We start from the raw sequence: 24254 nt of genomic DNA, 5'->3' as shown, positions 1-24254 counted from the left end.
TTCCCCCATTATTGAAGTTTAGATTGTAAACTCTGCAGTGCAGGAACATGTCTTATCCTGTTCCGTTTCCCCACCGCCACCCCGCCCTTATGTACAGCCATGGCACAATAAAAGAATCACCAGCAGCAAAAGCATCCAAAGGTTGTATTGCATATACATACATTTACCATGAGATAAAGTGGCAGAATAGCATGCATAATTATTGTCTAAAAATGTCTAAAATTAATGTTTGAAACTGTTTTCAAAAGTATGGAATCACTCTCACGTTGCTTTGCTCTAAGGGACTTTATACTTTTGTTTCATCACATTTCCTCTCTGTTTACTATTCAGAAATTCTTTCTGGATTATCAAGTAGCTCCCAAAGTCACTACTCTGATAGACCAGGGGTCCCCAACCCGCGGGCCATGGACCGGTACTGGTCCGTGGCCTGTTAGGAACGCAGGTGAGCTGCTTTCACACACCCCACCCCAGCATACCTGGGCGTGGGGCGCCATCTTGCCTGCCCAGCTGAAGCGAAGCCAGGATGCTGGGGTGGGGTGGGGTGGCTTCAGAACGGCACGCCTGGCCGGAAGCCGCTCTGGGAGAGTGACTTCCAGGTGCGCCGTTCCGAAGCCGCCCGCCCCAGGGTCCTGGCTTCGCTTCGGCTGGGCGCCCACCCAGCCAAAACGAAGCCAGGACGCTGGAGTGGGGGGTGGGGGGGCTTCCCAAAACCCTCCCCTCAAATCCCCCCCCGGTCCGTGGAAAAATTGTCTTCCACGAAACCGGTCCCCTGGGATAGACCATCCATTCTTATATTTCAGAGTCTTCAATAGGACTGTTCAAAAATATCTTAGGGGGAGCAAATGGCAAACCCTCACAGGGGAGGATCAAGTTCTGAGCCGGGAACTGTTTGGCGCCTGGCTTAGCCCGTGGCGCCTGGTAGGCCTTGCCTCCTATCACGCGAGTCTGAAGTGTTCCCATTTCAGAGTCCCAAGTTTGACCCTTTCTCAGCTTCTTTAAAGTATTTCGGAAACCCTCTGTGTTGAAGTAGTAGATCAGGGGGTCCAGAGTGCAGTTCATACTGGCCAACAGCACAGTGACAACAAGGGCCTGGCGCATTGAATCCTGCATGGGTGGCGTAGTCTGGATCACATGGGCCTTTATCATGCCATATGCAGCCAGAATGATGTTGTAAGGTACAAAGCAGATGATAAAGATGACCAGGTTGACCACAAGCATACGGATTGTCTTCTGTTGGCGCATGCTGTGCGCCCCAGCAGCCTGGCACAGTTTCTGAAAAATTCGGAATGAGCAGTATGTCACGGAGGTCAGAGGCAGGAGAAAGCCAAGGATCTCCGCTAGAATGACCAGGGGGAAGAGCCCTTTCTGCCATAGGCCGTCGCTGAAGCTTTCGAAACACAGAGTGATGTTCTGACTTTGTTTGGTACAAGAAGTTGTTTTGTGGACACCAGCCACTGGAACAGAGCCAACAAAGATCAGCACCCAGACCACGAGGCAGAGCAGCCGAGCCACCTTGGGGCGCCGGAGGTGGCGGCAGCGTAGTGGGTAGACAATAGCGACAAAGCGATCCAGGTTGATACACATTAGGAAGAGGCAGCTACCGTACATATTTATTTGGAAGACAGAGCCAGAGACCTGGCAAAGAAAGGTCCCAAAGGGCCATTCCCCCATGGAATAGTAGTAAATTCGGAAGGGCAACGATATTGTGAAGAGGAGGTCGCTCACGGCCAAATTTAACATGTAGATGCTCACCACGGACTTGAGTTTCAGGTAGTACAGGAAGATCCAGATTGCGGCAACGTTGAGTAGCAAGCCTGCTGTGAAGATTAGGCTGTACCCCACGAGGTGCAGTCGGTGATTGGCACTGTGATCCTTGCACAATGCCAGTGTAACATTGGTACCTGACATACCTGTGAATCACCAGAGGGCTTCAGTAATGCTGTCCAGGATGCTGAGAGAAACAGAGAAAACAGGAGAACATCTCTCCCTCAAGGAGAAGGGCCAGGCTGACCGCATAGAACTCAAGCCGATGCTCATCGCTTTGCTGCTGAATTCACTTCGTAGTTCAGCCACCGCTAGATGGTTGTCCCAGCATTTCTATGTGAACCTCCAGGCCTTAGAAGCCATAGGAGGCGTGCATTTGAACGTCTGTGGAGGAAAATTAGAAAGGCCATTTTCTAAATGGAGCAAAGACAATTGAGAAATACAATTGACAGAGAAATGCAATCGGAGGGAGGAAGGAGTGGCTGGGTGGGTGGGTGGGTGGGTGGCAGAAAGATGTGTGGCTGGCGGGAGGAAGGAAAAGGCAGCAGATAGGAAACAGATGTCAAAGGCAGCAGAGTATGTTAGTTGCTAAATAGTCAGAAAAACGTGTGTTTCTTCAGATTTCCCTGTATTTCTCTGCTCATTTGGGAACTCACTACACATTACATGCAAATGGTGTTGGCAACATTAAAAAAGAATATAGTTTTCAGCAGTAGTGGATCTGAACAGAGAAGCAGCCTGGGAGGGTGGTTAGCTCTCTCCCTGCCTCCCATTTCTCTGATCCAAAATGTCCCCTAAGAGGTTTTGCCCAGCAATATCAACAATGCAGGTAAACGTGTCTTTTGAAACTCGGGGTGGGAATGGTTTCCCTTGTTGCCTCTCCAGCGGGCTGTCTGTATTCAGGGAAAGCCTTGTGGTGGGTGCGGATCTGCGCTGCGTCAGTTATACGACGCAGGTGCAGCAGGGTGTTCCCGCGAAGCTGTGGATGGAAAAAGTCGGGGACTTACCCCAAACTTTTCAATCGGAGCAACATCAGTACATCTCTTCTGCCAAATTAAACTTTTGTTGAAGCAAGGAAGCCACTAAAATTCTAGGTAATGTTTTTTCAGTTCTGACTTCCTACCTGTGGAACTCCTAACCTTTGTAGTCAATTCTTTGAGGCCCTTTAGGTAACTGGCAACGCCATTCTTTTTAAAAGAGATTTTATAACCTATGAAGGCTGATAGTGGGACTAATGCCAATAGTTATCCTGGCTTTTGTCTCCTGTCTTGCTATGTATGAGCCTCGTGTGGCACAGAGTGGTAAGCGGCAGTTACTGTAGCCGAAACTCTCCCCACGGCCTGAGTTCGATCCCTGTGGAAGCTGGTTCTCAGGCAGCCGGCTCAGGTCGACTCAGCCTTCCATCCTTCCGAGGTCGGTAAAATGAGTACCAAGCTAGCTGGGGGAAAAGTAACTGCGACTGGGGAAGGCAATGGCAAACCACCCCGCTATACAGTCTGCCAAGAAAATGTCAGCGAAAGCAGGCGCCCTCTAGGAGTCAGCAATGACTCAAGTGCTTGCACGAGAGCTTCCTTTCCTTCCCCCCCCCCCTTGCTATGTATAGGCTGGATGCTTCCCTTTAACATGGTGTGGCCTTAAATTACTGGATGTTGTTCCTTTTACCATTATTCACTATCAAAAGTTGATTTGGCAGGATATAAAGAGAGACACATTAAGAATTCACAAAGGGACAACCTACTTGTGAAGTAGCTTCTGTTTCTTCACATGCATAGCAGAAAATAATGAAAGAGTTGATGCTTCTAGACTCCAGGGGAGGGTGCCCGGGAGTGTTTATTCATCTTCTTTTTCATACCATTTCCTGTTTGTTGTTGTTTGGTCTTTTATTCCTGTATGAAAAGATTTATATACTGTGAAGAAAGCTTATTTTTAAAAAGAAAACACGGTGTGCTTCCTTAATGACTGAGGCAATCAAGATGTAAGGGCTTGAAAATAGAATCATAGAATAGTAGAGTTGGAAGGGGCCTACAAGGCCATCGAGTCCAACCCCCTGCTCAATGCAGGAATCCACCCTAAAGCATCCCTGACAGATGGTTGTCCAGCTGCCTCTTGAAGGCCTCTAGTGTGGGAGAGCCCACAACCTCCCTAGGGAACGGGTTCCATTATCGTACTGCTCTAACAGTCAGGAAGTTTTTCCTGATGTCCAGCTGGAATCTGGCTTCCTGTAACTTGAGCCCATTATTCCGTGTCCTGCCTTCACAGAGGCCCTAGTTATGAATGTAGTTTCTGTGATCGTATATGTCCCCACTTTAAGCACGTCTTTACACATTGAAAAATGAATAAAATGTTTTAAAAAGTTACAACAGTATCAGCAATGGCTGTTAGTAAAGGGGAATCGTGGGAGTTGGAGAGTTCCCCCCACCCTGTCTAAACAGGCAAAGGATTGTGCCCAGTTCTGGGCTCCACAATTCAAGAAGGATGCAGAGAAGCTGGAGCGTGTTCAGAGGAGGGCAACCAGGATGATTGGGGGGTCTGGAAACAAAGCCCTGTGAAGAGAGACTGAAAGAACTGGGCATGTTGAGCCTGGAGAAGAGAAGATTGAGGGGAGACATGATAGCACTCTTCAAAGATTTGAAAGGTTGTCACACAGAGGAGGGCCAGGATCTCTTCTCGATCCTCCCAGAGGGCAGGACACGGAATAAAGTTAAAGGAAGCCAGCTTCCAGCTGGACATCAGGAAAAACTTCCTGACTATTAGAGCAGTGCGACAATGGAATCAGTTACCTAGGGAGGTTGTGGGCTCTCCCACAGTAGAGGCCTTCAAGACGTAGCTGGACAACCATCTGTCAGGGATGCTTTAGGGTGGATTCCTGCATTGAGCAGGGGGTTGGACTCGATGGCCTTGTAGGCCCCTTCCAACTTTGCTATTCTATGATTCTAATAATAAACCCTTCTTCCCAGGCAGCCTGGGAGCGGTAATGACTGTATTTGAAGGAAGACGGGCAAGTTGAACCAAAGGTTTCCAGACCCAATGCAGTCTTGATGGACACTTCTGGTATGAAATTAAATTGGAGCCGTGTCAGTGCCAGGCAAATAGCACTTGCACTCCAGTGATTCAAGGTTAGAGTGATGTCTCTGATCTGCAACCTAATCTAACATCATAACCAAGGGCTGCTTTCAGTTCAAAGTACCAACAGTTCAAGACATGTCTCACTCTAGCCTTTTTCTCAGGGTAAAATTAGATGATATACAGGAGACATTTCAGCTGATACAAGCTCACCCACATATAGTAGCTATCGGAGCCTGCAATTTCAGTGGAGAGACAAAGGCCTTAGCAGTCTAGCGGGACGGAAGGTTGAAGATCTCATGATTTTTTCATCGCGAGATCTCCCTCTCAGTTCACACGTGGCGCGCAATGACCTCCAATGGAGAGGTGTTGCGCCTGCCATTTTGAAACGGTTAAGGAGCCAGCAGCACACGAATGCTCGTGCGCAAATGGTAAGTGATTATTTTTTTAAAAAAAATTACTTTCCCTGTTCCCCCCACCCCAGCCCCGATGGGCGCAGCACTCCCGAGGAGCACTGCGCCCCGTGCGTGGGTCCCAGCTCCTTGCGAGGAATTGCAAGGGGCCAGGACAAACCGTGGTCCCCAGCTACACATTCCACGGTCTCGGGCTCAGTCCGAGACAGTGGAAAAACCAGGCCTAAAGGGTAGGACGAGATCCTGAGGCAAGGGAGGGATCCCCTGTGCGGCACGTAAAGAATCATAGAATCGTAGAGTTGGAAGGGGCCTACAAGGCCATCTAGTCCACCCCCTGCTCATTTGCAGGAATCTACCTTAAAAGAGGATTCCCTCAAGTTTACAGAGCATGGCTGGAAGGATGCACTTGGTGACTCACAACCGGCATTGCTTCTACTCCAGACCCCTGCTGAAGCTTTGCTCTGCCATAGTTAGTATCAGAAGGAAAACAGAAGTTCCACAATTAACTGGCAAGCCCAGTTCTTATAGAAGAACTGCCAAGGTTCTTCTATAATATTTGATCACAAGCAAGTCCCGTTCAGCAAAAGTGTTTTCCAGTGTTAATTGAAGATGCTGCCCTCTCTATTGCGTCCTGTTGTGCACAACTGGGGGTTTAGTGCTGAATTGCCCTTTGGATAGGCTTTCTTAATTGCCCCACAGGAAGGGTTTAATTCAGCCTTTTTTCCCTTTTCATTTTTAATAGTGAAATTGTGTTATTTCCGTCTTAAAAGAAAGAAAGAAAACCAGTAATTAACACACCGCCACTACCATTGCTATTCATGAGGCAATTTATCACAAATTTCCAGGCATAAGAGCACAAGAAGAACCACGCTGGATCAGACCAGGAGTCATCTAGCCAATGAACGAAGACATGATCAACAGAAAGCAGTAAAAAGAGTTGGACCTGCCAAAAGAACTGTTTATTTAAACGAGGGGTGGGCAATTTGTGGTCCTCCAGATGTTTTGGCCAAAAATTCTCATCAACCCTAGCCAACATAGCCAACCATGATGGATTATGGGAATTGTAGGCCAAAACATCTGGAGGGCGACACGGTGCCCATCACTGATTTAAAGGTGCAGGAGCTCTGAAAATCCTCCGTAGAACTTTAGACCTGTCTGCTTTGGATCCCAGGCTATTCAAGGGGCAATTTATCAGTAATCTCCAGACATAATCAACAGAAAGCAATACCAAGGGCCAGGACTGGCAACTGAAGTAGGGTGAACATATTTTGGGGGCGGGGGGGGGGCGGGAAAGCGGCTTTCTGTGGCCTCCGGAAAGCACATCTTTCCCCCATGCCACCTTAAAGGTTTAACCTGGCTTCAGTTGTCCATGCTCTGGTAACCTCCAAGTTAGATTACTGCAATGCACTCTACGTAGGGCTGCCTTTGAAGACGGTTCAGAAGCTGCAGCTCGTGCAAAATGCAGCAGCCAGATTGATTTCGGGAACCAGAAGGTTCGACCATATAACACCTGCTCTGGTCCGCTTGCACTGGCTGCCTGTATGTTTCCGAGCCCAATTCAAGGTGCTGGTTTTGACCTATAAAGCCTTACACTTTATAGTGTAGAGAGCTCCGGCTATGGGGCTATTGGGCGGTATAGAAATGTAATAAATAAATAAATAAATAAATAAATAAATAAATAAAACACGTCTTGGGACCACAATACCTGACAGAACGCCTCTCCCGACGTGAATATACCTGGTCACTACATTCAACATCTAAGGTCCTCCTCCAGGTGCTTACTCCGAGAGAGGCTCGGAGTGTGACAACGAGGGACAGGGCCTTTTCAGTGGTGGCCCCCAGACTATGGAACGATCTCCCTGAAGAGGCTTGCCTGGCGCCAATGCTATCTTTCCGGTGCCAGGTTAAGACTTTCCTCTTTGCCCAGACATATGGCAGCACATCTTAATGACCCACATGTTTAGGTTTTTTTTAACGGGTTTTAATGCTTTATGTGTGCATGTTCTGTGTTTTAAACTTTTTAATTTTGTATACTTGTTTTTATCTCAATTTTAGAATTTCTGTAAACCGCCCAGAGAGCTCTGGCTATGGGGGCGGTATAGAAGTGTAATAAATAAATAAATAAATAAAGTCCCCAATTGGAGTGGAGGAGGGGGAAAGTGTGTCATTCCTGTCCTTCCTACTGCTCCAATCGGGGCTTTAAAGGCCCCGATTGGAGCAGTGCGGGGGCAGCAGGAAAGCACAGCTGGCATCAGCATAGTAAGGGGTAATGATGTGCTTTCTGGAGGCCACAGAAAACATGCTTTCCCCTCCTTTGCTCCAATCGGGGCCTTGAAGGCCCCAATTGGAGGGGAAAGCGGGTCCTTCCCCCCCCTTCTCCAATCAGGGCGTTTTCTATAATGTCCGGGAATGACACGTTTTCCCCTTTAAGGCCCCAATTGGAGCAGTGGGAGGGAATGACACGCCTCCAGAAAACACTCCCCCCTCCATGATAATGGCATCCTTAAAGGGGAATGTGTGCCATTCCAGGACATTATAGAAAATTACAGGAAATCCTCTGATACCCAGGATAGAACAAAAAACAGGACAAATCCAGGGAAATCGTGACAGTTGGTCACCCTACTGAAGTGTTTATTTAAAGGTACAGGAGCTATGAAAAGCTTCAGCAGGGCTTCTAGAGATATAACATTTCCAGAAATTTTGAAGCCATGGAAAAAACCCGTTTTTTTCTGGGGGGTTTTGGGGAAAAACGGAAATTTTCAGAAAAATTGAAGTAATACAATATTAGCACTTTTTACAGATTGAAAGTCACTTTCTAACTTTAGGAAAATAAAATGTAACTATGTCCAAGTTGGTTTGGCATAAAATTATTACATTTGGTATATTAAAAGTACAGTGTATTCAAACAATTATTACAAATTAAATTTACTTAACAAATGGAGCAACAAGCTCCTGAACTGTTAGAAACACCTCTTTGGTTCTGCCAGTTTATGAGGAGCAGGCAAAAAACAATTAAAAACAACAACAACAGAAGAAACCACCAACATTAGTAACAAAGAAAATTATTTATGTCTCCGCTTGTCCTCCAGTGTCAAGACATAAAGCCCCCATTCCCATAAAAAGAACTGAGAAAAAAAAGGTGGGGTAAGATTCAATGAATATGCATGAAATTTAATCATACTCATTTCCTGACCTATAGCTAACACTATTAGTTTCAGTCTCTGCTTCAGTGGCAGTGCTGCCCCCTAGAGGCAGAAATGCATCTTGCTCTTGCATTTGAGAGTTGTAGTCTCAGTTTGCAACCTAGGACTTGCTTGTCCTCCGTGCACAGAAATTGCATTATTATTATTATTATTATTATTATTAATAATAATAATAATAATAATAATAATTTAAATAAATAAATTTTAACTGGTGTTTTAAATTTGTAATTTTGCATTGCTGCTGTTTTTATCTGTTTGAGCTTTTATATTGTATTTTATATTATGGTTTTATACTGTTGTTTTATACTTTGAATGTTTTTAATTTTTGTGAGCTGCCCAGAGAGCTCCGCCTATTGGGCAGTATAGAAATGCAGTAAATAAATAAATAAATAAAGCACCATCAATTTTCATGGTGCTGTACAGAACAAAGTAAAAAAGAATACAAAACACCCTGCCATATGGCTTACATTCTAAAATCACAGTAATAAACAAACAGGGAGGGGAAAGGCCTACCAGCATGGGGGACAATAAAACAAATAATAAAAACTAGTATCTTCACACTACAGATTATAAGCTTTTGAGAAAAGAAATGTTTTCAAATAAGATTTAAAAACTGTGATCGACATCGCGGTTCGCAGATGCGCTGGAAGAGTATTCCAGGCATAGGGGGCGAAAACGGGCGAAGATGAGCGAGAGAAGTAGAAACTCTTGGGCGAGTAAGAGACATGTTGTTATGAGAGCGAAGGGTGCGAGCAGGACAGTAAGGTGAAATAAGAGACGAGAGATAGGGAGGAGCCTGACCACGACAAGCTTTAAAAGTCAAAAGGAGAAGCTTGTATTCTGATACTGTACAGTTTTAGAAATCATTTGGAGAAGTAAACATAAAATCTTAAACATTTTATTCATCATGCTAAAATAAAACATCCCGTAATCCGTTCTTTCTTCATTTTTTTCAATTTTCCTAATTTTTCAGGAAAAAACCAAAAAAACTCAAGGCTTTGGGGAAAAACTTTTTTTCCTAATGTTCTCGTTTTTTTCCCCGAGCCTTCACATCTCTAACTTTGCCTGTCCACTTTGGAAAGGATAAGTGATGTAGTTACATTTTACTGCAAATAAATAAATAAAACAACCAGTACACATCAAATCTGAAAATACATGGCAGGAAATACTGGACTGCAATAATATAACAAGGTAGTCTAGATGCTCCATAAAATGTGAGTGAACCAAAGATGTCAATTCTAGAGAGAAGGTCTAGCATAGAAGCAGCTCTGGATATCAGACAAGGGATCCATAAGGATGTGATCCAACATATGTTTACACATATGGGGGGGGGGGGCGTGGGGAGATGTTGGATTTATTTTTGTCTAAACATCCACAGGATTGCACCCTAAATCTCCTAACATAGCGGAAGACTGAGAATGCCTCTACATTCAGCAAAAACCTGCATCCTTACCATAGCTTTCCGCTTTAGTTTTCACAGTATTAGGATGCTTTATATCAGTGGTTCCCAAACTTTTTCAGGTCACCACCCCCTTGGTTCCACAAACTCATGCCCAGTGCCCCCTACCCTACACTATAAAAATAATTATTCAGAATAGCGGTTTTCAACAACCCACTACGGAAGATAATAACAATAAAATTCAAAACAGTAACAATTAATTGAATATTTATTCAAAATCCAATTACTTTTTTTTAGTTTATTCGATTAAACCTAATTGATGAACTTGATCCAGTGATACCATCTTTTCAAAGTCTGATAGTCATTTAGCAAGAATATTAGATAGATATCACATTTAGTAACTAGGGCAGAGTACCTCACTATTCTGTAAATTCTTAATGTGATGGATGGGCTTGATGAAGTGATGCCAGTTTCCCAATGTCTGGTTTAAAGTCACTTAACGTGAGTCTTAAACCACCACGTTTAGTAATCTGGAGTCGATTTCTTTGCTTGGAGAGAAGTAGGCAGACCACACTAAAACCACATTCCACCAAATAGGATGTTGGAAATGCAAGCAGGAGCTTCTGAACCACTCTCCATAGTGCAGGATAGCGATCATAACTTTCCTTCTGTAACCAAAACTCCTGGTATGGAAAAGGCCACCTCAAGTGCCCTCCTGCCGCCCCTTGCCTCTTAATGCCCCCCTATGCAATCCCACCCCACCCCCCAAGGGGCAGTACTGCCCACTTTGGGAACCACTGCTTTATATGGCAGACACATTAATTGAGTTGAGGGAGCACCCTCCCTCCCTCCCCTGGCTGTGTGCAAAGTGGGGAGTCTTTCTGAGCCCCCAGGAAAGCCAGGATTTACTTCTGAGTAGATATAGAATTGTGCTGTAATTCTGCAACCCTAGACACACTTACTTGGGAGTAAGCCCCATTGAACACAATGGGACTTACTTCTGAGTAAACGTAAGTTTGCATGTAAGTCTGCAACCTTCGGCAATGTTATTTGGAAGTAAGCCCCACTGAACTTAAAAGGGGTGCTCTTAGTGGGGTGGGCGATCGGATCTGTCTCCTTTTGTTGCAGGGAGACATTTTACTCTTCTCCTTCTGATTGCAGATATGGAAACGCCAGTTTACACCCTGCTGATTTCACACCATTAAGGGCTTATACCCGCTTATCTCTGATCATTTTAAAAAAACAGAATTTGGGGGTGGGGGAGGGGACCACAGGAAACATCCCATTTGTTGACATCATGAATTCAGCCCCCAATCTTCTGTGTGTGGCCAGCCACGAGTGTGCTATAAATCGCTCATTTAAAGGACCCCTTAAAGGTGAAAGAACAGTATCCAGAAAAAAAGATGGCATCCCTGCTGCCTAAGGCCACCTGGTGACGAGCATATGACAGCTTTTGGGATTACGGAGTTAAACATGATCATGTCCTAATGTCTGAATGTTAGTGCCGTTGCCGGCCAGCTCTTCCCCCACTCACACCCCTTTCTAATCTATTGGCAGCCCTGCTGAGATACCAAATATTTGTTATGGCTACCATCCACCCGTTCTCCATCCACTCCATGTGCTTTACCTCTCTCCTTGTGTAGATTTGGGGGAGTTACCAGCTCCTAGCGTCCTCTGCTTTGCGTACACAGCAACTGAAGGAATTCTGGCTCACCAGCAGAACCCAGCAGCGGATGAAACGCAGCAAGTAGCACAGGTGAAACAGGTGATCTCCCAGCCTTATGGACTTCCCCAGGTCCATCCAGACTAATGCTTTCATTCACAGCACCTGACGGTTTCTATTTTTTTTTCCTTTAGGGATATTGCTTTCGTTCTTTCTACCACCCCATGTTTTTCACCGTCTTTCTGTGATGCAACTTGGCGCTGACAACGAGACCTGAACTTTGGTTTCAAGAGCTGATAAGCCATGCTAGGCGCCCCATAAAAGCAAGACTGAAGAAGCAACATCCTTTGCTTGCTGCTACGGTTTTGGTTATGAGTAATGAGACAAATAAGGAAGTGGGCTGGGGGTACTTTTCTCACTCTTTCCACCCCCACCCACCTCGTTCCCATTTCCGCAGACATCTACCCTACCTTACACAGAGCAACAGAGTGCAGAGTAAGGCAGAAAAATTAATCATTATCCTGCAGAGTGTTTGCTGGGTGGGTGTGTCCCATATAGAGCACATTGCAGCAAGCCAGCAACATTAGCATTGGCTCAGCTCTCGATGATCTTCCAGATACACTGAAGAGCTGCCGCTTTTGACCCCAAACCCTCAAACGCTTTGGGCCTGAAATACCTCAGAAACCACCGTTCCTCCTTCATCCTGTCACAATCAGCTGAGACTGAGCAGGATACATGTTGGGGCCTAAGGCAGAAAATCCAAATGGTAGGAGGAAGAGCCAATGGGGTGTAGTGGTTAGAGTATGGAGTCCTGGGTTCAAACCCCCCCACTCATCAACAAAGCTTAGCCAGTGGCTATCTCTCAGCCTGACCTCGAACAGAGAGGTGCTTCGAGGAGAAAAGTGTGGGTGGGGTGATCATGCATGCTAACCTGAGCTCTTTGAAGGGTGGGAGATAAATTAACTGGCAAAACAGGCCACGTCTGTCTCCATATTAGTAGGCCGGCCTTGCCAAGAGTACCTTATTGACCATGCCGTCCATGCACCAAGTTCAAATAGCAAGGGTACGTGGAGATGCGTTTTTAGTGCTGCCCCCGCAAACAGATTCATAGCCAGACGTTTTGGCAGTGAGGAGGTACACTGAGCGGGGAGGCAGAAACAATGCAGAACAGTCAGTACCCAAATGCAGGTAGCCGAATATATTTAATGTTAATGCAATTTAAAAATAAGAGCCCAAATCCTTGCCAGTCATCCCAGCACATTTGCACTATATGTTTCATTCATGGGCTCCATCAGATGAGTGTTTTATTGCACGCTTGTTACTGGGCACTCACAGATTTTCGTGGGTCTCTTTCATGACGTTGTTTGCCTCCCGCCCCTTCTAGCACAACACAACACACCCCAGTAAGTCCAACTTAATATAAAGACGGATGTTGCCGCGTGTGCAGGAGAAGCAGCGGGATCAAAACGGCCCACTGAATGATTCCACAAGTCAAAGGAATTATTCACTTTTGTTGTAACAAATGGGACCTGTGCAATAAAATGTTGCATCCAGTGCGGAATGCTCCTTCTGTTCAGGGTTCCAGCCAGCCATGCCCTTCTCCATAATACTCCACTTCATCTCTCTCTTTTCTGTCTTCTGCACCACCACCACCACCAAACAGTCATTCAGCATTCCGGGCCCCCGTGGGGATGCTCAGTCATCATTAGGTCATTTGGTCCCTCTGCCCCCTTAGCTTTTTTTTTCTTTCCCCCCAAAAAACACTTGTATTTTTGCAAAACTTTGGTCTGCCTTGAGCTTACTAATACCATCTGCTTGAACATGGGTGGTGCTATTTTATTTATTTTTATTTATTACATTTTTATACCGCCCAGTAGTCGAAGCTCTCTGGGCGGTTCACAAAAATTTTGGCTTCATGAGGACCAATGCTTAGAGATCACTATTAGCACGGCTACATCTTTACCCATAATTGCAGAATGTCCTTTTCCAAAATGTACATCATATTCTCAGCCTACATTTTCAATGTCTAGGATTCTTCAGGTGTGGAATACCTGTAATTTAATTGGGTATTTTGTTTTGTGTGTGTGCGTGCGTGCGTGCGTGCATGCATGCGTGGAGTTTCAAACAGTTACCTGCTTTTTGGAAAAATGAAACAGGCAGCTTTTCACCAGACTGGGGAAAGATGGGTGGATAGGGGTGGGGGAGGTGTAACAGAAGAGCCAGCTCCAGCGCTCTTTGTTTCTTTTGAGCAACCACATGTTGCTATTATTATTATTATTATTATTATTATTATTATTATTATTATTTGACATTTCTATACCACTCCATAGCTGAAGTTCTCTGGGTGATTTACAAAAACTAAAAAGCATTACAAATATGGCATGCAAAGTTTAAAAACCATTTACATAAAAACACACAAACAAACAAACAGTAAATATATAGACAGCATATATCTTAAACAAATTTAAGAAATCAACCATGACCAAAAGACAAATTCAGGACCTGATTAAATTCACTGTATGTTGCCAAATACCTGAGAAAAGAGAAAAGTGTCTCAAAAAGGTGTTGAAAAGATAATGTTGGCACCAGGGGCTTGGCTATACGGCTTGTTTATCCCAACTTAAATGCACACATTCGCGTTTTAGGACACATGACACAGCCGTCCATTTGCCATAGCGCCAGGTTTTTAACGCGATAATGCGCATCTTTGCATTTGCGATTTACTGCGACTTTTAGATCATGTCCGAGTTTGCACCACATTATGGTATGTGTCTTTGGGGGAGTGAAATCGCATTTTGACATGTGGGCAGAGCTTTGAGGGTTGGACAAGGTGATTGGCCGATTTCCCACCAATCGGCTGCCTCGTTCCTTTGCACTGGTTTTAATTTGAATTCTCTGATTCTGCGGAGCTCCGCAAAGAAAGCAACTTAAAACATTTTTTTACTTTTTTTTATTTATCATATTTCTATACAGTGCCTTGGACTGCAAGAAGATCAAACCAGTCCATACTTCAGGAAATAAAGCCAGACTGCTCACTTGAGGGAATAGTATTAAAGGCAAAACTGAAGTACTTTGGCCACATAATGAGAAGACAGGATACCCTGGAGAAGAGGCTGATGCTAGGAAAAGTGGAAGGCAAAAGGAAGAGGGGCCGACCAAGGGCAAGATGGATGGATGATATTCTGGAGGTGACAGACTTGACCTTGGGGGAGCTGGGGGTGGCAGCGGCCAACAGAAAGCTCTAGCGTGGGCTGGTCCATGAAGTCACGAAGAGTCGGAAATGACTGAACGAATAAACAACAAATACCGCCCAATAGCAGAAGCTCTCTGGGTGGTTCACAAAAACAGAGGAGGAAACAGGCAGCCAGAGGAAGGAGATGTGTTCTGCTGCCTCGCTCCTTTCCCCCCGCCGCTCCCGGTTTGTCTATTATATGAATCTGCAGAGCTCCGCATATAAAATTTATAGCTTCGCTCCTCTCTCCTCTGTAGCTTCGTATATGCGATAATGCGCATGTGCGCATTTATAACTCAGTATAAAAATAAATACATTCAGGAAATAAATTGGTGTTGCTGCTGTAGTGCGACGCTCTGATTCAAATCAACGAAAATTCGGGTTTATATTTCATGAGGAGCAATCCCGTTGTTGTATAGACGGGGGGCAGGTAACGTCCCATAATTGGGGTCCCACCATTTATTATTATTATTATTATTTATTTATATAGCACCATCAATGTACATGGTGCTGTACAGAGTAAAACAGTAAATAGCAAGGCCCTGCCGCATAGGCTTACAATCTAATAAAATCATAGTAAAACAATAAGGAGGGGAAGAGAATGCCAACAGGCACAGGGTAGGGTAAGCAGGCACAGGGTAGGGTAAAACTAACAGTATAAAGTCCGCACAACATCAAGTTTTAAAAGCTTTAGGAAAAAGAAAAGTTTTTAGTTGAGCTTTAAAAGCTGCGATTGAACTTGTAGTTCTCAAATGTTCTGGAAGAGCGTTCCAGGCGTAAGGGGCAGCAGAAGAAAATGGACGAAGCCGAGCAAGGGAAGTAGAGGCCCTTGGGCAGGCGAGAAACATGGCATCAGAGGAGCGAAGAGCATGAGCGGGGCAATAGTGTGAGATGAGAGAGGAGAGATAGGAAGGAGCTAGACCGTGAAAAGCTTTGAAGGTTAACAGGAGAAGTTTATATTGGATTCTGAAGTGAATTCAGTTCATAATTCCTAAACTGTAGTACTTCAAAGTGACCGGTAAGAAACAATGTGTTTGAATATTCCCCATGTCTAAGATTTATTATTATTATTGTTGCCATCTTCTGATCCTCTCTCAGAGGAAGCACCTGGAAGAGGTCTTTAGATGCTGAGCATGGTGTACAGGTAGGTTCATGTCAGGACAGGTGCTCTGTCAGGGATTGCAGTCCCAAGCCATGTTAGGCTTTATAGGTTCAAACCTGCACCTTAAATCAGGCTCGGAAACATATAGGCAGCCAGTGCATGCAGGCTAGAGTCCGTCTTATATGTTCAGACTTTCTAGTCCCCGGAGCTGTCTATACATTGCCTTTGCCCTGGGGTGACTCTGAATCTGCACTGTGTCAGTTATATGATGCAGTCGCTGATTTGGAGCCACCTCGGGGCAAAGAGCCGAAGATACGGAGCAGAAAAGACAGAGACTTACATTGACTTTTCCTGCCCAAGCGAGGTCAGCACTGCTCCTTCCCATCTGTCCTCGCTCAGGCACTGCTCTGGGGGGCATTCCCAGGCAGAAGGCGAACTGCCATTGGTCGCTGGAAGCCACGGGAGGGGGAGGGGGCGGGAGCAGCAAGCCTAATGACTATTGGAAAGCTTCCCTCTGTCTGCATAACATGCCACCACACTGCACCAGCGAGACTGCGGGGTTTGGTGGCAGAGCGGCGCTAACGCAGCATTGTGAAGACAGCCCACCCCCGTTATCAATCTGGCTACCACATTTTGCACCAGCTGCAGTTTGCGAACCCTCTTCAAAGGCAGCCCCATGTAGAGTGTGTGGCAGTAATCAATGCTTTGCCAGGGGTTGCTTCCAGATAGAGGGCTCCTAGCACTAACAATCAAAAGGCATTGTACAGCTATTCCTTAATGGGGAAAAAAGACTGAAGAAGTGATGGGAAAACATGGGAGGGTTATGAGTGGACGACATTGTCGTCTGGACTCATTGTAAAATTTGGTGAATGAGGCAGTTGCTATTGCACAATAAAAGCTTTGTCTGGAAGCACGCTGAATCCAAACACAGGGGGCAGAAGAAAGGCATGCCAGGTTTTCACCTTTTCATAGAATCATAGAATAGTAGAGTTGGAAGGGGCCTTTAAGGCCATCGAGTCCAACCCCCTGATCAATGCAGGAATCCACCCTAAAGCATCCCTGACAGATGGTTGTCCAGCTGCCTCTTGAAGGCCTCTAGTGTGGGAGAGCCCACAACCTCCCTAGGTAACTGATTCCATTGTCGTACTGCTCTAACAATCAGGCAGCTTTTCCTGAACTAATTTTCCATGAACTAATTATTGCCCTGCTGCATATATGCTATCCTATTTGATTGGATCCTTGGTCCAATTCCTGAGTTGCCTTGCTGACATTTTTCGTCTTCAGAAGGTGGAAGAAGGAAGAAGGGGATTTGCCATCCCTGACCAATAGGGAAGAGTTAGTTGATGAGATGAAAGTAGCAGGAACTTTGGGGCCAAATGACCCATATAGTGCCTGACTCCTTGATTTTAAGGAAAACAAAAGCTGAGTGTAGTCAAACATGCACTTTGGACTTCAGGAAAGGTGATTTCAGAAAACTTAGAGCAATGATAAGTAGGATTCCATGGTAGCAAAACCTAACAGGAAGAGCAGTCTAAGAGGGATGGCAGTGCCTAAAAAATGAGACACTAAAGGCACAATCCCAGAAAATCCCAAAGAGGGGAAAAATAGAAGACTACAGAAGAGGTCAGTGTGGCTAGATAAAAAGCTTAGCGATGATCTGAAAATAAAAAAGGACGTGCATAAGGGTGCACTAAGGAAGTATACAGACAAATAGCCCAGAATTGCAGAGATGGACCTTGTTTGTACTATATGGCCGGCTCATTGTGTGTTATTTGACCCACAATGAGCTGCCGTGCCCGCAGCCGCTATTTTGAATATGCAGCCCCTGATCAGGGCGATCAGGGGTTGCGCCATGTCATGTGAAACCGGCTATTGTGGGTTATTCAATTAGTAGTACCCTCAATTAGTAGTAGGCACACATCATGGGTTAAATAAACCACAATGATTTAGCTATGTCGGGCAAACCAGCCCATGGTGTCAGCAAGGCTAAAACTCAAAGGTTGGCAAGGGATGTGACTCATAGAATAGTAGAGATGGAAGGGGGCCATAAAGCCATAGAGTCCAACCTCCTGCTCAATGCAGGGATATGTTAGAATATGTTCAAAGTAAAAAGAGGGGGAATGTAATGGTAGACCGTCTGCTCAGTGAAGAAGGCAAAATGCTAACAGGTGACATAGAAAAGGCGGAACTACTCAACACCTCTTTCGGCTCAATCTTCTCCCAAAAGAGGATCTGTGTCCTATCTGGCATATGTGACAATCAGGCTGAAAGGGAAGGAGTGCAGCTTTAGGATGAACAGAGAGGTGGTCAGGGAATATCTAATAGGGCTGTGCAAATCTGAGCCCCGGATTCAATTTCTCTTATTACGATGGCTATTATATGACAGATCCACTATTTTAATGCAGAGCCCTAGCCCCCATACAACCTACAACTCCCAGTATGCAGTGCCTGGCAGGGCTGTACTTACCGGCACCCAGGAACAGAGGGCATATGTGTACTCTCTGCCGCCATCGCCCACTCTTCTGCACCATCACCTGCTGCTGGCGAGATCAGCCTCCTCCTCTGCGAGATCACTGGCTTCTTCCCGCAAGATTGGCTGCTGCTGGCAATCTCGCAGAGAAGCCAGTAATCTCGCCAGCAGCGGGTGATAGCGCAAAGGAGCGGTTGATGGCGGTGGAGAGTACACGTATGTCCTGTTCCTGGGTGCCGGTAAGTACAGCCCTGCCAGGCACTACATACTGGGAGTTGTAGGCTGTATGGAGGCCTAGGGCTCTGCATTAAAATAGCGGATCCGTCATAAAATGGCCGTCATAATAAGAGTATTCAAATCCGAGGCTTGGATTTGCACAGCCCTAATATCTAAGCAGCTTAAATGAATACATGTCCCCACGTCCAGATGAATTGCATCCTAGGGCGTTGAAGGAGCTAGCGGATGGACTCCTGGAACCTCTATCATCTTTGAGAAATCCTGAAGAGCAGGTGAAATACCAGAGGAGGGCAAATTATAGAATTATTGGGGAATTATAGAAAACTCAATCTGAAATCAATATCTGGAAAGATTCTAGAACAGATTATAAAGTGCTCAATGACCAGGTTTGGACATAATGGTAATTCCTGGGTGGTTTAACCCAGGAATTGACGGTATCTGAGTGAGCACTCTCTCTCCCATGTGTTCCTTGCTTCCACTTGCAATTAACAATCTAAGAACAGCTGGTGACATCCGAATCCAGAAACTCTGGGTTAATTAATTCATGGTTTGTTGTTGGGTTTACTCTAGGTAGTTTAAGCCCTAAACAACCCAGATTTTCTGGGTTTTGATGTCATGATAACAACCCAGGAACTGGGCATTCCTGGATTGTTAATTGAAAGCAAAAGTAATGAGTGTGCAGTAGGGAGTACACTTGCTTACTGTTGCGTGGCCCAGGCAATCCATGATTTAAACAAGTGATAAAGCAGTGAAGGGCTCTTGAGTGAAGCAGGCAGCTGCAGGGCACCTGTGGAATGTGCAGTGACCCCTCCAGGGACTGATGCATCCTGGATTGCGATGGTAGGTGGGCAGGTATTTGCTTGGCGTGGCAAGGCCACAAGTGCTTCCATTCCTGGGCCTCAGTAAGTCGATCCCTCCCAAGCAGTGCATGATGAGAGTTGTAGGCCCTTTCAACAGTACAGAGTCCTTGGGCTGTGTGCAATAAAATGGCGGTTCCGACAGAAAATGGCGGTTCTGTCATAAAATGGCTGCCAGAGCTTCAGAACTCCGAATCTGAGGCCCGAGGTTTGCACAGCCCTACTGGAAACCAACATGTATTTGTCAAGATCAAAGGCCTGCCAGACTACTCTTCTTTCATTTTTAATCATGTAACTTCCTTAGTAGATTGTGGAAATACTGTGGACATAATATATCTTGACTCCAGCAAGGCATCTGACAAAGTGCCCCATGAAATTCTGATTAGCAAGCTAGTTAAGTGTGAGCAATTACTATGGTACTACTGTTAGGTGGATCCCCAGCTGGCTGAAGAACCAAACTGATGTGGTCATTCAGATGTCAGAGTATTTCAGTCTGCAGTTAGGGAATGGCATTTCTCAATGCATCCCTATGTATGCACAAGATTCTCTGCAAGTAAAAAAATAATATATCTGGGCAAGCTTCTAACCTAATGCTCTCTGCTGTGCTGGTTTCTACTTGCACAGAGGGTTTCTTTTAAAAATACATATGGAGGGAAGCATTCAAAAATGTAACACCCGCAGCTACAATCCGAAATGGTACAATCCATTTTACCACCTCATTCCACTTCAGGCTGCCCTCTGAACCTCTCACAGCAGGGAAAGCTCCCCTTGAGATGTCAGTTAGGACTTCCCATAACCTAAGTTATCAATGTGAGAGCTGGGGGAGACGCCCCAACCACCCCACTGTGGTTCTTTTTGCAAGCTTTTGCCTATTGGACTTTCTTTCCTCTTGTTTGTCTTTCTCACTCCCTGTATGTTTCTTGTTCTACTGATGCTACCTCCTCATTCAAAGGGTGACACTCCAGGGGATATATATGTTCCTGCCATCCATAAATCCTGAGAGGATACAAAGGTATCCCAGCCAGTGATCTCATCCAATTTCATTTTAGTGCTTTCTCTTTTTTGAGCTAACTCCCTTGTTGCTGGGATCTTTGTTCTTCTATCTTGCGTTGCCTTTTCAAGAATCCAGACCTTTAAAGGCCTTCAAGGGGAGAAGCTGTCAGGGCACGGCTACAAACAGCTTAAAACTTTTTCCACTGAAGCATGCAAGACAGCAACAGCGGCCAAAAACATAAGGTACACAGGCTATAGAAGGTGGCTGCAGATGCTACTGCTACATTTATATAGCACCTTTCAGGGACTGAAAGCCCAGACATTATCTCAATAATCCTCAAGAATGTACAAATATCCCTGCTAGAACTGACCAAGAGTCCATCTCATCCAGCAATCTGTTTCTAGTAGTGCCCAGTAGAGAAAATAGCCAGATGCCACTGGGAAGACCACAAACAGGACAGGAGCCCCCTCCCAATTTTGTTCCCTCCACCCAACGACTGCTATTCAGAGCTATCCTGTTTCTGATCACAGAGGTTCCATTTAGTTGTTATGAGTAATAGTCCATGTCAGATTGATGCAACATTCATGTGTCTAATCCTTTTTTAAAAAACCATCTAAGCTAGTGGCCAGCACCACGTCTTGTAGCAGTAAATTTCAAAAGTTAATTCAACATGGATTTTGTAAACAACAACAACAACACCTTCCTTTTGTCTCACCTGAATCTAGGCATTTTTCGTTGGCTGACCTTGTTCTAGTATTATGAAAAGGACAAAAAATACTCCCCACACCTTTCACACTTTTACAAACTCTTATCATATCCTTCTAGAATCATAGAATCATAGAATAGCAGAGTTGGAAGGGGCCTAAAAGGCCATCGAGTCCAACCCCCTGCTGAATGCAGGAATCCACCCTAAAGCATCCCTGACAAATGGTTGTCCAGCTGCCTCTTGAAGGCCTCTAGTGTGGGAGAGCCCACAACCTCCCTAGGTAACTGATTCCATTGTCGTACTGCTCTAACAGTCAGGAAGTTTTTCCTGATGTCCAGCTGGAATCTGGCTTCCTTTAACTTGAGCCCGTTATTCCGTGTCCTGCACTCTGGGAGGATCGAGAAGAGATCCTGGCCCTCCTCTGTGTGACAACCTTTTAAGTATTTGAAGAGTGCTCTCATGTCTCCCCTCAATCTTCTCTTCTCCAGGCTAAACATGCCCAGTTCTTTCAGTCGTTCCTCATAGGGCTTTGTTTCCAGACCCCTGATCATCCTGGTTGCCGTCCTCTGAACACGCTCCAGCTTGTCTGCGTCCTTCTTGAATTGTGGAGCCCAGAACTGGACGCAATACTCTAGATGAGGCCTACCCGGGGCCGAATAGAGAGGAACCAGTACCTCACGTGATTTGGAAGCTATACTTCTATTAATGCAGTTAAGTTTACTAGACTTAAACTTGGGATGTCCTGCCTCCCGCCAACAAATTATACCATATGCCAAAAGAGAACTGAGCTACAGGACCCCACCAGAGGCCTTACAAAAGGAAATATTTAAAAGAAACATTGCAACATGTCAACAAGCAGTTAAGTCCCGGCCTTTGGGGATAAAATAGTACTCACTAACAATCGTCAGGAGTAACACCCCCCTCAAAAACGGAAGGCATTTTAAATTAGGTTTGCTCAGAGCCCTACGGAGCTGAGAGTTAACCAAGGCCCATAAACTTTGCTGGGGCTGTGAGCTTTGCCATGGGGCACTCTTGAGAACGTCAGCCTATTTATCTGTGCTGTGAATTCAAAATTCAGATTTGCCTACCTCTTATGTCCTCTTAGCTGTGTAGTAGCTAGGGGGGGAAAGGCTCACACCGTGTCTGGTCTTCACTCCTTAGGGAAAGCGTCAAGAGTGCCCAGGTTTCCGCAACTCCTTGCCTGATCTGGCAGCAGGTAAAACCAGACTACTGGGGTGTGTCCGGGTGTGTTGGGAACTGCAGATTCCAACATGTCTTTGGGACTAGGCTTTTATGATGTCAGAATAATCATAATCAGCTAGCATACCATGTAGAGAGATATACCCCACAACATTTCTCGTGATGAGGCTAGAGATAGTTGCCTTGTCCATAGAGATCTTTCCACGTCCCCATGCGGTACTTAGATATTCTGAAACAGACTGTTCTATAGCAAAATAGCACATTTAATCATTCAAAATGAATCTAATGAACTGCAGCATATGAAATGGCAGTTTGAACACTACATGGTATTTTAGCATTCCTGTACATGTAACTGCATGAATGTGCACCAAAAACATCAGTACATAAGAAGAGCCGTGTGGGACCTGACCAAGGGTCCATCTAGTCCAGCACTTTGTTCACACAGTGGTCCACCAGCTGTTGACCAGAGACCCACAAGCAGGAAAACAAGATACATTCCTATCCCATTCTGAAACTTTTAACTTTTAGAGCCCTTGGGAGGGGGTGAAAATGGCAGCAACTCTAGCAATTCACAAGAGCAGTATCTTTAAAAGCTGTCCAAAAGTTGGAACTGCCCTGGCCTCTGTCTTTATGGTGGTGCTTTGGCGCCACAAGGCGCCTTGCTCCCGCACTTGCGTTCCTTCCCGGCGTCTGCACAGGAAGGAACACAAGTGTGAATTTTCCACCTCTGAAAAAGCAGATACAGATAATAAAAATAAAAAATGGCGGGTCGGAGGAATGAGGCAGCCAGAGGAGGACACGAGGAGAGGGACTGGCCGAATTACATCTCCTCCCTCTGGTTTTCCGTTCCCCCCCTTTCTTTTTATTTTTATTATCTGTATCTGCGCACCTGTGCAGATACAGATAATACTTTTTTAAAAGGGGGAGGAATGCCCCCATTCCTCTCCTCCCCCCGTGGTGTTTTTTTTTTTTTTTTTTTAAACTTTTACAGGCATGGGGCTGCCCATGGAGACTAACCAGGGGGCGCCAGGGGCTCCGCTGCCAAAAAGCCAGGGTAAATGCCCAACTTTTTGGAGTGGGGTTTCCAGGGTTTGCCCCAAGGTGGTTTCGCAATGGTGGCTGCATCATGTAGATGACGTGCTGTTACTGCAAAGCCACCCCGGAGCCAACCCTTCGTGTAGATGTGCCCCTGAAGAAATAGAGACCCTTGGAAGGTATGCTGAGATCTGAAGAAAAAGGGAATGAGGCATTATGAGGCCAAAAGGATGGTAACGATGCGAAAGAACAGCTTGATTCTGCCTGAGTGAGTTGTGCCTCCTGAGAGGGACCAGGAAGTTGTTAAGGGCACCACCACTGCCTGAGAGAGCACAGTGGAAAGGCTTTGTGTGAATAAAACATGGACTGTGGTAGGCTGGTATTTCAAAGTGCTGGTATTGACATTTAAAGCCCTAAACGGTTTGGGGCCAGGTTATTTGAAGGAACGCCTCCTCCCATATGTACCTGCCCGGACCCTAAGGTCATCTACAGGAGCCCTTCTCCGTGAGCCCCTGCCAAAGGAAGTGAGGCAGGTGGCTACTAGGAGGAGGGCTTTCTCCGCTGTGGCACCCCGGTTGTGGAATGAGCTCCCCAGAGAGGTCCTCCTGGCGCCTACACTGTACTGCTTTCATCACCAGCTGAAGACCTTTTTATTCTCTCAGTATTTTAACACTTAATTTTAACTTAAATTTAAATTTTACTGTTTTAACCCTGTATTTTAATCTTATATCAATTTTGCTGCGTGGTTTTATCCTGGTTGTGCTTTTTATACTGTATTTTGTAATTGTGCTTTTAACCTGTTGGTTGTTTTATTGTGGTTTTAATTTTTGTGAACCGCCCAGAGAGCTTCGGCTATTGGGCGGTATAAAAATGTAATAAATAAATAAATAAATAAATAAATAGGCCCCTAGGGTTA

General features: G+C 45.4%; 1 protein-coding gene across 2 annotated transcripts; it reads right to left on the bottom strand.

Annotated features, from left to right (window-relative positions):
* Nucleotides 1-779: 779 nt before the first annotated feature.
* LPAR5 (lysophosphatidic acid receptor 5) lies at nt 780-22304 on the bottom strand. Of its 2 annotated transcripts, none has more exons than XM_063128986.1 (2): nt 22192-22304; nt 780-2148 (listed from the first exon to the last, which is right to left on the bottom strand). In XM_063128986.1, exon 2 carries the CDS (start codon nt 1906-1908, stop codon nt 790-792), a length of 1119 nt encoding a protein of 372 aa, XP_062985056.1. In that variant the 5' UTR covers nt 1909-2148; nt 22192-22304; the 3' UTR covers nt 780-789. The 2 variants fall into 2 exon arrangements, with proteins under 2 accessions (XP_062985056.1, XP_062985057.1); XM_063128987.1 differs by lacking the exon at nt 22192-22304 and adding an exon at nt 3503-3588.
* Nucleotides 22305-24254: the final 1950 nt, after the last annotated feature.

The sequence above is a fragment of the Elgaria multicarinata genome, chromosome 6 (assembly GCF_023053635.1).
Source record: "Elgaria multicarinata webbii isolate HBS135686 ecotype San Diego chromosome 6, rElgMul1.1.pri, whole genome shotgun sequence".
NCBI lineage: Eukaryota > Metazoa > Chordata > Lepidosauria > Squamata > Anguidae > Elgaria > Elgaria multicarinata.
The sequence above is the reverse complement of the archived record's forward strand: the minus strand, read 5'-3'. Positions and strand labels throughout refer to the sequence as shown.

Bases quoted from the DNA above. Each gene is read 5' to 3' on its own strand.
- LPAR5 (XM_063128986.1), bottom strand. From the start codon at position 1,908: ATGTCAGGTACCAATGTTACACTGGCATTGTGCAAGGATCACAGTGCC.